The sequence below is a fragment of the Dipodomys ordii genome, unplaced genomic scaffold (genome assembly GCF_000151885.1).
Source record: "Dipodomys ordii isolate 6190 unplaced genomic scaffold, Dord_2.0 Scaffold205, whole genome shotgun sequence".
Taxonomy (NCBI): domain Eukaryota; kingdom Metazoa; phylum Chordata; class Mammalia; order Rodentia; family Heteromyidae; genus Dipodomys; species Dipodomys ordii.
In genome coordinates, this window is record NW_012267421.1 from 1,411,289 (window position 1) to 1,426,048 (window position 14,760).

The 14,760-nt window shown below is 45.1% G+C and overlaps 2 protein-coding genes across 3 annotated transcripts in view; one reads left to right on the forward strand and one right to left on the reverse strand.

Moving 5' to 3' along the window:
- Positions 1-238, reverse strand: part of Lsm5 (LSM5 U6 small nuclear RNA and mRNA degradation associated) — a 4,057-nt gene extending 3,819 nt beyond the window's left edge. Inside the window, exon 1 of the mRNA XM_013035124.1 lies at positions 135-238. Coding sequence (XP_012890578.1) covers positions 135-180 — 46 coding nt within the window. The 5' untranslated portion in view covers positions 181-238. The remainder of the gene's footprint in view (positions 1-134) is intronic.
- Positions 239-2,129: 1,891 nt separating this feature from the next.
- Avl9 (AVL9 homolog (S. cerevisiase)) overlaps positions 2,130-14,760 on the forward strand; it is a 33,019-nt gene continuing 20,388 nt past the window's right edge. For both annotated transcript variants that reach the window (XM_013035153.1, XM_013035154.1), the window contains exons 1-2: positions 2,130-2,397; positions 13,414-13,534. In XM_013035153.1, coding sequence (XP_012890607.1) covers positions 2,305-2,397; positions 13,414-13,534 — 214 coding nt within the window. In that variant the 5' untranslated portion in view covers positions 2,130-2,304. The remainder of the gene's footprint in view (positions 2,398-13,413; positions 13,535-14,760) is intronic.

A 14,760-nucleotide genomic window follows, 5' to 3' on the forward strand; every position in this document is an offset into this window, starting at 1 on the left:
GAGCGGAGGCCGCGGCCGGGGGCAGCCGAGGCCGAGGCCGGGGGGAGCGGAGGCCGAGGCCGGGGGGAACTGGGCCCATAGGTCCCGAAGGCGCGGAGGGAGGGCCCGGCTCCAGGAAGAGGGGAGGCCTTTACCTAGCGGCAGCAGCTGCGACGGGTTGGTGGTAGCGTTAGCCGCCATGGCCACGCCGGAAGTGGTCTCACATCCATCGACGTCCGCGCGCAGAGTGTAAAAGAGCGCGCTTCCGCTTTGGCCGCAGCGCACGCAGGCACGGACAGTCGCTGGACGAGCTCGAGAGCCAGTCAGCTCGATCCATCACCGCTTTCTCGATCTGCGGTTTTTCTCTGTTCCAGCGTCTGCAGGGCAGGTGGACGCCCTATGCGCCCCTGAAGTTTCGGGGAACAGTAAAAGATACCTTGCCTCGTGGATAGTCTTCCTCCGGTCTTATTGGACTGCTTATTCTGCAGTCTTATGGTCCCGTAGATAGTTGCATCTCATTTTAAGCCAGAATATTTCTTCAAACCAATAAAATATTTCCCGCCTCTAACTCGCTGTTCGGCAATTCCGCCCCCCCAAAAAACCGACTCCTCTTCTGTAGTTTTTTAATCCATACGATTGAAAATCCACAGCCTTTTCTTTTTTACAGTTATAATGCTCTTTGTATTCAGCAGTATTAAAAATTATACTAAGGACTTAAATTTTTTCTTAATCTTTACTATTTTATTTATCTTTCTTATATTGTTAAACATAAAAGTCTACTATAAGCGCCAGTGGCTCACGCCTGTAATCCTAGATACTCAGGAGGCTGAGATCTGAGGATCACGATTCAAAGCCAGCCCGGGCAAGAAAGTCCGTGAGACTCTTATCTCCAATAATCCACTAGAAAACCGGAAGTGGCGCTGTGGCTCAACCGGTAGAGTGCTGGCCTTGAGCTGAAGAGCACAGGGACAGCCCTCAGGCCCAGAGTTCAAGCTGCCAAAAAAATGTCTACTACAGGCATTTTTGTTCAGAGCCTCTGTGCTCAAGGCTAGCGCTCTACCCCTTGAGTCACAGCTCCACTTCCAGCCTTTTCTGAGTAGTTTATTGGAAAATAGGAGTCTCTCTCGGCCTTTTCTGACCAGGCTGGCTTTCAGCTGTGATTCTCAGATCTCAGCCTCCTGAGTAGCTAGGATTACAAGCTTGAGCCTCCTGCTCAACAATTTTTTTTTTAACAGACAACTAATGGATGTCGCTGTAAATTTTATGCTGGTGTCATTGAAGGCGGAAAATTCATGCTTTTGCACTTCTATTTTTAAAAAAAGATAGAAAGCAAACAAATTCTGCACCCTAGTTCTTTTTATATTTGTATCCGGGGATCTTGGTGAGAAATCACGAAGATCACCTTTCATGCCTACAACATATGAGTGGTAGGCACCTACCACCCTCCCATTGAATAAGCAGGGGCTTTTTTTTATACTATTAGACTAAAGGTTTGACTAAAATCATACTGTTTGACTTAAAAGTTTGAGTGCACAGATACATAGACCATGCATGCGTCTATGTTGCTAAATATGATTCAGGAGAGAAACTCTAAGCCAGAGTGGAACTAGTGAACAGAAAACAAGTTTTACAAAAGGAAGGCTGAAGGAAAAAGAGGGAAGGAGCTGGCGTTCCAAGGAGGAAGAATAGACAATAAGGGGGAAGGGATCTAGTGACAAACTTGGAGAGACGTTAGCAGGTAACCTTTCACCCCACCAGCCCGCCCCTCTCCGTCTGGCCTCCTCCCTACTTGCCTCCTAACCCCGCCCTTCTCCATAGCTCCGCCCCTGCTCTATCAATCCCCGCCCCACCAAGTACCTGTCCAGTCCAGTGAGCTCCGCCCCATCCCCCGCCTACCCTGCTCTAACCCCGCCCCGAGCCGCTGGCTCCACCGGCCCCTGAAGGCCCCGCCCCGCTCACGTCGTTAGCCCCGCCCCAGTCCCCTCATTAACCCGGCTCCAGTTCCCTGGCTCCGCCCCGGACTCCTCAGGCCCCGCCCCGCTAGGTCCCTCCCGGCCCCGCCCTGTCCCGCCGCGGGCGGCTGGCGAGTCAGGTGACAGCCCGGAAGCTGCGGAAGCCGATGAAGGAAGAGCGGCTGCGGCCCCCGAGGGCCGGTGCGGACCCGCTCGGCGCACCGCGGCCCGGGCGCAGCCCTTCTGCGCGCGGCCCTCATGCGGCGCCGTCGCTGACAGCTGGAGGCCGCCGCTCTCGGTCCTCCGAGGACCGTGGGGTCGTCCGGCCCGCCGGCCTCAGCGGCTAACGTCGGCGGGGCCGCGGCTGCCTCCCATGGAGCAAGCCGGGCACGGCGGCGAGAGCGCCCCTCGGGGCCCCGTCCTGCACATCGTGGTGGTCGGCTTCCACCACAAGAAGGGCTGCCAGGTGAGGTCGGGGTCCGCGCCCCCGCCGGGCGCCTCCGCCGCCGCCGGCTCCGCTCGTGGGGCCCCCGCCCTCTGCCTGCGCTCCCGCGGATTGCAGCGCGCGCCCGGCGCGGGGGAGGCGGGAGGGGCGGGGGCCGCGCTCCCCGTCCTCCCCGTCGGAGTCCGGTGGTCGCTTTCGGGGCGTCTCGGGGGACGTAGCTCCGGGCCGGTTTTCGGGAGGCGGGCACGGTGAGCTCCTTACCCGCGAGCCCCTGGGTGGGCAGCAACTTCCTTTGTTTACCTCCTGCAGGCCTGGGAACCGGGGTGCGCGGGTGGCGGGTGGGCGCCCTCCCCGCGCACCCTCCCCTCTCCCGGCCAGGCCTCGCGTTTTACTCCTGTCCTGAGCGATTGATTTTGTTTGGCAAGGTCGGCCTCTCCTGGTCGGTCACAGCAAGCAAAATGTGCAAGTCGACTTTTCCCTGCGTCCTCTCACCAGTTCTCGAATCCGACATCTGAAGTGGAACACTTGCAGGCTGGGTCCCGAAGGCCCAGGAACAAAATAGAAAACGGGGTTCGAGAGTCGCAAACCCTGGAAGCAATGATGTCATAGTGTGCCAGTGAACACTGAAGTGCGTCTTATTAAAGTGTCGAAAATCCTAATCGCCACCGCCAGGCAACCTTGCATTTGGTTTCTTGTGTTCTGGAGAAAAATGTAACCTTTAGAAGACTTATTGGCAAAAGTGCAGTCGCTTAGAGGATGGTGACACAGAAGCTTGAAAGGAATAAAGAGATGTTTATTCTAGGCATTTTGAAGACTGAAGTTTCAGATATTCCTTATTCCTCAGGAAGGAGTAGCCTTATTCCCATGTGATAGTAAAAAGTTTAGAGTACTTGAAAAGCCCCCGTGTTTGAACCTGTTGTAAAGTGACTCATGGTGTGTGTGTGAACCTTGATATGGTCAGCACTACAAACAGTCCTGGAGTCTGAGCTGCATTGATTGCCACCATTGCCCACATTGTCAACTCTGTAGGGTAAAGAAAGTTGGAAGTGAGCCAGGTGCCAGTGGCTCACTTACGTAATCCTAGCTGCTCGGGAGGCTGAGATCTAAGGATCCCCATTCAAAGCCAGCTGTAGCAGGAAAATTCAACTGGGAAAAAACTAAGGGGCAGTGCCCAAGCTGAGAGTTCAAGCTCTTGTACTAACAACCCCTTCCTCCCCCTCACACACAAAGAAAGGTGAAGTTGAAGCGTCATTCAGCTGTAGGGAATGCATTTTGTCCCTTTGTTGTTACTGTCACTTGCAAGTCAGAGTTTATTGTGCTTTCTACTACTAGTGGGTGGTATGGCCTTGGTATCCAGCAAGGAAACACGTGCAGTGTTGCGTAGAGATTGTAGAAAACCAAACCGGTTGTAAGAGGAAAAGAGCACTGGAGCCAAAGTAGTGCCTGCCTGGGGCTCTAGGCACAGCCTTTCCCTGCCTTTGGCTGTTTGGTTTTAGTCCCAAGGGGAAAGTGACTAGTTTTGTAAGCTAACCACTGCAGAAAGTCAGGAGACTTGCCTTGACCCTGACCTCAGGCAAATCCTGATACCTTTACTTTCTTCCCACTTCCTCCTCCCAGACAGACACTATGAGCTTTTAGATCTGGCATGAATCTTAGGGATTATCCATCCTAAGATGTATCCTGAGCATTCACAGCTATTTTTTTCATTACAAAAAAAAATCTAACAGCTATTTGTCATCGTAACCACTTAGATGTGCACAACTGGCAGTAAACAGATCCTGGTGTTGGGCAATCCTCCCTGATATCTAGATTTCCAAAACCTTTCACTACACAGAAATACAATGTATTGTTCCAACAGCATTTTTAAAGCTATAAACACTTAAAAAAAAAAAAGACCTGCCTTGTTTCTGTGGCTGTAATCCAGCAAATGGATCCTTACAGATATGATGGCAATGTCTGTGCTTGATGGATGTGGATGACGAGTAGAGTGGAAGAGAGTGGGAAGGATCTGTCCCAGTGTAGTGACAATTGAGAGTCCCAGTGGAGCTTTCTTTTCAGGTGCGTAAGGGGGCTTGATTTGTTGCTGCAGCTTTTGAAGATTACGTACCTGTCTTGTAGTGGAACAGAAAATGAAGCACTAGAAACCTAGGGGTGGGCTTGGAAGTCACTCATTGGTAGAAAGCTTGCTTGGTGTGTTTGTTCCATAGCCCTAAATAAAAATCAAATCTGGCTCTACAATTTAAAAACATGCCAAAAAATAAAAAAAAATAAAAACATGCCATAGGTAGACAAAGGCAAAATGTACATTGAGTACAAAGGTGATTGTAGATAGACATGCATCCTGTAGCTTTTGCAAGAGCCAATCATTAAAGATTTTACTGGAGCTAAGTTTTCTTAGGATATTTTGCTAGTTTCCTGTTGTTGCTTTAATGGAAGTTGGCGGGATAGATGAGTGGTTTCTGGGGTCTAATGAGAGTTCAGGTTAGGTAAGTGGCCTTGTCAGGAACCCTAGCTGACTGTCTAGTTACTCAGCCATCCCTCTCCATCAGCAGCCACTGAGTGGTAGATGAAATTGACACCTTAAGTAGATCAGGAACAGTGAGATTTTGGTAAGGGCATAATTTGTATAAGCCCTGTAATTCATCTAGCTTGACAGGCTGTTCAATGGATATATGCTGGAATCAGAAACTAGTTCCTTTCTCTTTTTCCTTTTCTTTTTTTTTTTCTTGGTGGGACTGTGGACTGAACTCTGCCTGTGCTCGTGCCTCTAGCCATATCCCCATTTCTGCACATTTGTGTACAGTCCAGTGCAAGTACATTGTGTGTTTTGGAAAGTGTGTTACATGCCTGAGTTTGAATGTGAATAGCCTTCACTTTTTTAAAGCCAGTGTGTCCATTTTTGTCAGAGCCGGTGCTTACGTAATATTCCCCTGGCTGCTCCACTTTTCATGTTAAGATTTCCTTCTAGGTGTAAAGAATTAAGCGTATGCCCAGTTCCTTGGATTGTGGCCCTGCCTTGGGATGCTTTTAGTCTGTGTGAATTTGTTAGCCCACCCTCCTCTTACCCAGGCTGGCTATGGTCCTGCTGCATACAGTCAACTGTAGTTGGGATTCAGGTGGACTGAGATAAGAAAAAAAAAACTTTGTCTAAAAGTGCTGCCTTCTGGCAGTGGCTTGCTCAGGTGTGGCTACAAGCAGGGCCGCTGTTCTTTCTGGGGCTAGAGTGGGAGAGCCATCCCTTTAATGGTTCCTTGGAGAACCAGGTGACTAGGGAGAGGCTCATCATGGTGCCCTTTGAAGCCTTCAGTTGTATTTTAAATGGGAAATTTCCTCACTTAAATTAAAGTGAATATCTACTAACTTTATCACATGATTTTTTTTCTCATTTGTAGGAGTAACTTATGAATGAATCCTATAGATAAACAAGCTAAGTTGTAGTAATTTTTCTACTTTATGGCTATATTTAACATTTAGAACATTTTCAGTGGCTTAAAATATTGTCATGGCTTTTTAAAGTTTTGAAATATTTAGCTTTTGCAACTTTTGAGGCATAGCATCAGCCTGGTCTTTTGCTAGTTATTTTGAAGATGGAGTCTCACCAATTTTTCTGGCTTCAAACCTTGATCCTCCAGATCTCAGCCTTCCAAGTAGGTAGGATTACAAGTGTGAGCCGCTGGTGCCCAGCCTTATTCTTTTTAATTTGACAAAAGACTCCTCTGCCTAGAAAACTTAGCTGAAATAAACTCTAACATGAAATAATTTATGTATACCCTTCTATACAGTATTTTCTTGTTTTGCATCGTATGTAGCTCTTATTTGTTCAAACATACAAATAAAATTTGTTAGGTCAGCATACATTTTTGGTAATTTATATAATGAAATAACAGATAAACTCTGGTTCTCTCATAGATGTTAGAACTTTTTTAAACATTCAAATCAATAGGGAACAGTTACTTCCCAAGTGATCTCATTAAAAAAAAGTAGTACTGATTTTTAGTAGAGTTCATTGCTTTGTATGCATCAGTAGTGGTTTTCATTCTTATGTAAGTGCATCACTCTTGGTTTTAATTGTAGTCGTAGAAGGATTGAGCTGTTAACGGGGGAGCTGCAGCAGTACCCTGCATAGATGCTTGCCAGAAAGTCTTCAATGGCTAGCAGAACCTGTGGTGCAGGTTCAGGGCTGGGCTGAGGTTGGGGAGGTTGGTTTATGTGCGTTTGACATGGCTCTGTGGCTCTACAGGAGCCTTGCTCTATTCAGATTTAGTGACAGATGGTCACCAGAAGGCTGGTTGTTTGGGCACCTGCCGTTGAGGGAACCCTGTGGTGACAGTGATGAAATATTCCAGAGGCGTTGCTCAGGACTCTTATAGAGTAGAAGGGCTTGGAAAGAAAGAGCAAAACTTTAGAGGGTTAGAGGCTAAAGGAGAATAACATTTAAAAAATCTTTTAGCTACAGGGTTTACAGAAACTTTGTCCTGAAAGAAAAATCACATTTCCTAGCCTTTCATTGCAGTCTTCTTCCTTGTTCCTCCTCTTTTTCTCCCTCCATCTCTGTCCTTCCTCATGGCCTTCCTTAAAATTCCCATGTTTTGGTGGAGTTTCTCTGAAATCACGTGACTCTCTGACCTTGCAGTGCCCCCAAATGAATGTTTAGAATAGTGGAATCATTTGCAATGAAGGAATTTACATATGTCAGGGGTACTTTGGCCCCTTATAATTCCAGCTAGCTAGAAAATGACTTTTCTTGGCTATAGTCTCTGGTCCCCATAAAATGCTTGTAGAGCTTATCTGATCTCCTTCATATTCTTAATTTGTTGTGTGTCCTCAGGGGTTTCTGACAGAGGCTTTGTCACTATTCTGGTTTTTGGTAGTGTTCTGGAAATTAAGTTGTTAGAAGACTAATTTCTCAATAACCTCTGTCTGGGTGTCCGTTGTGCTCATTGCATGTGCATCACTGCACTCACCATGCTTATTGCAGGTGCATCTGCGCTCACCATGCTCACGCACGAGGATCCCTGTGCTCCTCTTGCTCATTGCGTGTGCATCTCTGCGCTCCTCATGCTCATCTCTGTGCTCCTTGTGCTCATTGCGTGAGCATCTCTGCACTCTCCATTCTCATTGTGCAAGCATCTCTGCTCACCATGTTCATTGCACATGCATCTCTGCGCTCCATGTGATCATTGCACATGTACTGCTGTGCTCCTTGTCTCAAGGTATGCTTTTTAAAAATTTTTTTTAAAAAATTTTTTATTGTGAACATACTGTACAGAGGGGTTACAATTACATGGGCAAGATAATGAGTACATTTCTTATCAAGCATTGTAGCCTCCTCCTCCTTTGTTTCCCCTTCCCATCCCTTCCCATCCTCCCCCCCCACCCACCCAATCCTCCCCGCTTCCCCCCCCCACCAAATGTTTTTTTCTTTCATGCACTTGTTTCTAACGCATTTATAAGATTATTTCTTTGTTGCTTTGTATGTCCCTCCCCCACAGTATAACCCCTGCTTTCACTGTATTTGATGTCGGTATAATTTGTGGAGGGGAAGGGGAAAAACAAGTCATTTAAATAGGGATACAGGTGGACCCATTGCAACAATGAGAAGGACAAGTCGTTAAGTCGAAAACAAACTTTACAACTCAAGGTATGCTTTTGTTTGTTTGTATGGAAATGGCTGCAGCATTGTTGTTTGGACTTGGGTTTACTTCATGGCCTTCACTGGTGGTTCTAGGAATCTGGGAGGTTTTATTTGACAGGTATAGCACATTTCCAGAAGAACTCAGGGCCTTGCCCTCTCAGAAGCTTTTTTCCAAAACTCAAGGATAGTGAGTTCAGCTTTTTGGCTGGTTAAGTGGAGATAAAAGTCTCAAGAACTTTTCTGCCCAGGCTATCTTTGAACTGTGACCCTCATTTCTCAGCCTCTTGAGTAGTTAGGTTTACAGGCACACAAGCCACTGGTACCTGGTTTATGCAAACTTTGATAATCTTAGCGCCTGGGAAGCTGAGGCAGGAGAGTCAGCAGTTGAAGGCCAGCTTAGGCTACATTATGAGGTCTTGTTTAAAAAAAAATATCAAGGTCAGGGATGTAGCTCAGTGGTAGAACACTTGCCTAGCATGTGCAAGACACTGGGTTCCATGCCCCGCATAGTAGGCAGGTGGGAGGGTGAAGCCTTGTTAAATATATATGGAGCTGTTATAAGTGCCCTAAATACAAATCTACTATTACTGTAAATTGTTGCTCTGAAATGCATAGTATACTAACTCTATCTGAGGGCATTTTTGATTCTTTTGAACTGTACATTTATAGATCCTGATGGTTTAGTGAATACTAAATCCCTGTAATCAGTGTTTGGTTTCTTATCATGTATATTTGTATCATGAACAGACATAAATAGTAATAGAGTTTCTCAACTTTACTATTTAAAAGGAGCATGCTTTCATTCCATAAAGACTTCTGTAAGAGATGTGTGCGAGTACATGGTCCATGTCAAGCATGCTATAAGGGGTGTGTTAGTGCACATGGTCCATGTCCACAAGCATGCATACTTCATGGAGCTCTCTCTGCAGTAAACTACAAATGGGATGGTGGTCACTGAGTGCCTTGAGGCCCCACAGTGTGGTATCAGCTGCCTAGCTGCCTGTGGTGGTGGTGGTACTGGCACTAGAGTCCTGTCTTTGTTCAGGGCACTCTTGTTGTGGTCTGGTGCCACCACAGTGACACTAGCAACTACCCAGAAAATACGTTTCTACATTCAAGTTGACATGCATGTCATCTGTCATCCTGTTCATAATACAAATAGTCCTTCTGAAGTACTATGGAATAGAAAGTGTATCTTTGATCCTAGGAGAAAAGTAACAGCCACAGCTTTTTATTCATTTCATTCTACCCATAAAAGCAAATGCTTTACACTAAAATTCTTGTTTCTGTAACTCTGCAAAACCAAACTTACCTTTAATGGAGAAATCTCAGCAGTCTCCTTTTGCCTCTGCAACCTATACTTTATTGGGGGGGGGGGCTTTAGCGCATTCCTGAAACTATACAGTACTCCATTGTGTGGAGGTTTAAGAAGTTAAGTACAAGCCATTTCAAAAATCAGCAGTGATTGACAAATGCAGTGATTTTGCCAACTCTGCAATAAAGCCAACTTACTATAATGCTGACTTTTTTTTTTGTAAAGATACTATACAGAGGGTTACAGTTACATGAGTAAGGTAATGAGTACACTTCCTATTGAGCATTGTTACCCCTCCATTGTTTTCCCCTTACTATCCCTTCCCTCCCTACCTTCCCAGAGGTTTTTATTCTTTAATTGTGATTAAGTGATTACATAATTTCCCAAATTTCACAGTATTGTGGAATAATGATGCTTATTTAAAGTCACAAGTTCATTCTAACTTTCCTGGAGCAAATTGTCTATCACGGTCTATAACATATAACCGTGTACATATATACACCATACTTGTGATCAGCAGCATGGGGATATTTAGTAGTGGTTCGACCAGATGAGTGGGAGTTCTTTGTTTCTTAAGTCCTGTTAATTTTGTCATATCACCTAACATTTTGGATTTAACATCCACTTATCAGGGAGACCATGTACCATTTGTCTCTTTGCTCTTGGCTTACCTTGCTCAACATGATTCCTTCTAGCTCCATCCATTTCCCTACAAATGCCTTTATTTTGTCATTTCTAATGGCTGCATAATATTCCATTGTATAGATACCACAGTTTTTGGATCCATTCATCTGTGGTGGGGCATCTGGGTTGTTTCCATATCCTAGCTATTGTGAACAGTGCTTAATGCTGACTTTTTAAGAGATTTGATGAAGAAAACATGTCTTTGCCTTATAAGATTTTTCTTTCTTTCATTTTTTTGTTTGTTTTATTTTTTTGTTTTTGCCAGCCCTGGGTTTTAAACTTAGATCCTGGGCACTGCCCCTGAGCTTCTTTTGCTCAAGGCTAGCACTGTACCAGTAGAGCCACAGTGCCACTTTGGGCTTTTTCTGTTTATGTGTTACTGAGGAATTGAACCCAGGGCTTCATGCATGCTAGGCAAGCACTCTACCAGTAAGCTACATCCTCAGAACTCTAAGGTGTTCTTGATTTCTCCTTTTGGGGGAAGTTTGGTAATGCTGAGGATGGAACCCAGGGACTCGCATGAGCTCCAAAGCTTTAAACATTGGGACCTGGCCACAACTTTGGTGCCTGAATGTTAGGATTATTGAGAGAAGAAGGATAGCTACCCAGTCTCTGAGTTTCCTAGACTGGAGTGGAGGGCCAGAACCGCTGGTGAGTATTTTTCTGAAAACAGTGACCACGGTGCTTTCTGTTTGCAGTAGTGCTGGACAGGGCAGTGGAGGTGATGGAATGTAGACACTGTGTGCTTCTGAAGTACTCAGAGCTTATCCTAGGGCACTGGGTTTTGTTTTTGTACTTTTCCAGTGTGTTTTCCTTAGTCTTCCCTCCTGAGGACACAGCAGTAGAATCTGACTTGTCTTAGGAATGAACAAAGCAGGTGATAGAGTAATTTCTACTGCTTCTGGACAAACAGGTCATGCTTTCTTATACAGCTTATTCCACATTTAGAAAAAACTGCCCTTTATTCCTTGTGAGTAGAGCATCCCTGTTCAGCTTTCACTTACTGGAAGTCAAGCCTTGTTCTTTCCCTCTTCTCTCTCTGTTAGCACGGAAGCATGTAAAGTAATTGTAATTGAGGTAGATTGGGTCACATGAGTATTGGTTATTTAATAGAGAGGCACTTAAAACTTGCATCAACATTATCCTGTGAAGGACATTTAAGACCTGACACAATATCCTGCCAGCTGCCATCTTTCAATTTTCCAAATTTAACTTGATTTAAATGGAAGAGCATCTTTAGTACCACCCCCCCACACACACACACACTCCAGATTGGACACTAATTAGTATAAATGTTCTTAGTCTCAGCTGGATACTGGTGGCTACACCTGTAATCCTAGCTACTTAGGAGGCCGAGATCTGGGAATCATATTCAAAGTCAACCTGGGCAGCAAAGTCTATGAGACTCTTAATCTCTGATTAGCCAACAAAAAGCTGGAAATGGAGCTATGGCTCAAGTGGTATTGTGCTTCCTTGAGTAAAAAAGCTCAGGGTCAGCACCCAAGCCCTGAGTTCAAGTCCCAGGATTGGCACCAAAAAATGCTGTTGGTCTCTAGGCACCTTGTTAGTTTTGTCCACATTCTCACAGATGCCTCTGTGGCAATTCCAGCTGTATAGACCTGTGCAAGCTGCAGTGGCCATGATTTCCCTTGGGGGTGTGCTTTAAGGCCGCCCACCATACCATACCTACCTTCACTTTCTGGTTAGCTTAATTTGCATTGTTGTTGAAATTGCCTTCTGTTTCAACCAAGTTTGTTTACTAAGAATATCAAGTAATTTTCTGAGCATTCCTCTTGTTTCTATGCCATTGTTTGATCTATAGAAACATAGAGTGGCTGATATTCAAAATATGAAAAATGTGCCATTTAATACTTTCAAATGCCATCAATCTGGTCGTCCCCATGTTAGATCTTTGATTCTAACAATTCAGACCCATTCTGACATTGCCTATACAAAGTTGGCTTTAAACTCAATAGATTTAAGTACCCAGTTCCTAGTCTGTCCTCACTTTAGCTGCCAGCTACTTGTCCCAGGGCCCTCTGCTCTCCCCCCTCCTTCCCCCCCCCCCCCCCGCTCCTGACAGACTTAGCTACAAATTCAGGGTTCCCATGACCTTCAACTTGGGGGTGGCAGGTGAAGATGTACATAGGGCATGGTATGAAGAAGAGTACACAGGCTGGGAAGGTGGCTCAGTGGTAGAGTGTTTGCCTTGCATACATGAGGCCCTGGGTTCAATTCCTCAACACTACATAAGCAGAAAAAGCCGGAAACAGAGCTGTGGCTCAAGTGTTAAGAGTGCTAACCTTGAGCTGAAGAGCTGAGAGACAGAGCTCAGGCCCAGAGTTCAGGCCCCACTACTGACAAAAAAAAGAAGAAGAAGAAGAAGAGCACAGGCCTGCCTACTCCCAGCACCTTTGGGTCTGGACAACTTGGGAACTTCCTAAACCCCATTTTTAGGAGATTTAAAGATTACATAGTCACAATCACTGATGACCACAATCTCTAGTCCTTTTCTGCCCCCAGAGATCCAGGCATGGGCCTAAAAGCTGGTTTTCTAATCAAGGTGTGGTCTTTCTGGTGACCAGTCCTACCCTGAGCTGCCTAGGGGCCCCTCCAGGAGGTACCTTAATGACCATAATTACTTAGTTGCTTTAATTACTCTAATTAATGAATGGCACCCAGGGGTCTCATCTTAGGAACCAGGCACAAAGCCTAAATGTATGACTTTTCATTATACATCTGAATAATCCTGATAATTTATTAAAAATTATTTTTAATAGGCTAAACAAGGAAATAATGCTAAGTAGCCATTAAAATGGTTCTGTGTGTGTGTGTGTGTGTGTGTGTGTGTGTATATATATATATATATATATACACACACACACACAGATGTTTCTGTACCTACTTTGACCTTGATTTGCTAATTTGGGAACTTTGACAATTGGCATCTCCACCAAAAGACACACACAGTACTAGGCAGACTACAGCGTGAATGGGTTGTGTTCCAAACATTGGCTGTTTGAAATTCTGACCACATTTTCCTAAAGAAACCATGTTTTAAACACTGTGGGCTCAAGTCAGCCTAGAATAGCCTTCACTTTACTCATAGAATTCTTGGAGTATATGTAGTACTTTCACATAACTTCCGTTTAAAATAATTTTATGAACATCAGCATTTGAATTCTAATTAGAGACCCTAAACCAAAAAAGTGGGAAGCCCAGCAAATTTTTTTTCTTTTATACCTTTTCCTCTTCTGTGTGTGAGTTTACAGATAATCCAAACACACTGACAGATGTGTGGCTTTTCCCCACTGCAGTCACTGGGGGTCAAAAACATTGGTGCCTCTCTGGATAAAATGCATCCTTTGCCCAGTCACCTAATTACCATCTATTACCATTTTAGGTTGAGTTCTCCTACCCACCCCTGGTTCCAGGAGGTGAGCATGACAGTCACACTCTACCTGAAGAATGGAAGTACCTGCCTTTTCTTGCCCTACCTGACGGTGCGCACAACTACCAGGAAGGTATGTGATGCAGCCACACTTGAGCAATGAGTAGGCGCCAAGACATCTCAAAGATTTTAAAAACTAAGGTAAATGAAAATCTTTGGGCCTAGATGACTTAGGAAATCTATATGTATTGTTTGGAGATAACTCGTCATATACTACAGAACCCACCAGGCTTACATGGGCCGTGCTGTTGATCCTTGGCAAGGCAAGTGACTAGCCAGCATACATGGGGCTTCTTTCCATGGGTTACATGCACCAGCCACACATGCTTGAAGCTCCAGTGTTAGGTTCACTCTTCATTTCCTACCTGGGAACAGCCAGGGTCTGCTGTCGCCGTTGCTGCCCCAGTGACCTGCCCACTAGATTGCATGCTTGCATGGAGAGCAAAGGTAAGCTCAGTACCCCGTCTCCCACCACCCTAGGAATGAAAGACACAATTTTACCATGGTGTTGGAGGCTCACCCAAAATACCAGATTAAGCTTGGTTTGATTACTTGTTTTCCTGATAAAGTATTTAATCATTTCCTTATTAAATGAATCAAATGTGTACCTTTATGTACAGGATTTATAATCTCAGATATCTTTTATCTTTTTAGTTTTTTATTGTAGAACTTTTCAAATATGTGAAAAAGTTGAATTAGGATTATAGGAAATACTTTACAATCATATATTTGTGTTCTATGTACAGTTGTATTTTTGTTTTGGTGGTACTGGGGTTTGAACTCGGGGGCTTTTGCTTGCTTGGCAGGAGCTCTACCACTTGAGCTATGCCCCCAGGCCATCTATACAGTTCTGTATTTACTATTTTATTTATTTATTTATTTTTGGTCCGGTCGTGGGGCCTGAACTCTGGGCCTGGGCACTGTCCCTCAGCTCTTCAGTTCAAGGCTAGCACTCTACCACTTGAGCCACAGAGCCACTTCCGGCTTTTGCTTATGTGGTGCTAAGGAATCGAACCCAGGGGCCTCATGCATGCAAGGCAAGCGCTCTACCACTGAGCCACCTTCCCAGCCCATATATTTACTATTTTAAAGTCAATTGCAAACAGCAACAGACACTTGACCTCTAAATTTTTAATTCTACATAATCTAAGAATAAGGTCACTCCTCAGCATAACATCTAATTTCATCATCATGGCTAAATGATTTGACAGTAATTCTACAGTACTGTCTCACATCCCATCTTTGTTCAAATTTCCCCAGTTGCCCCCAAAATTTCTTGGATCAACTCAAGATTCACAC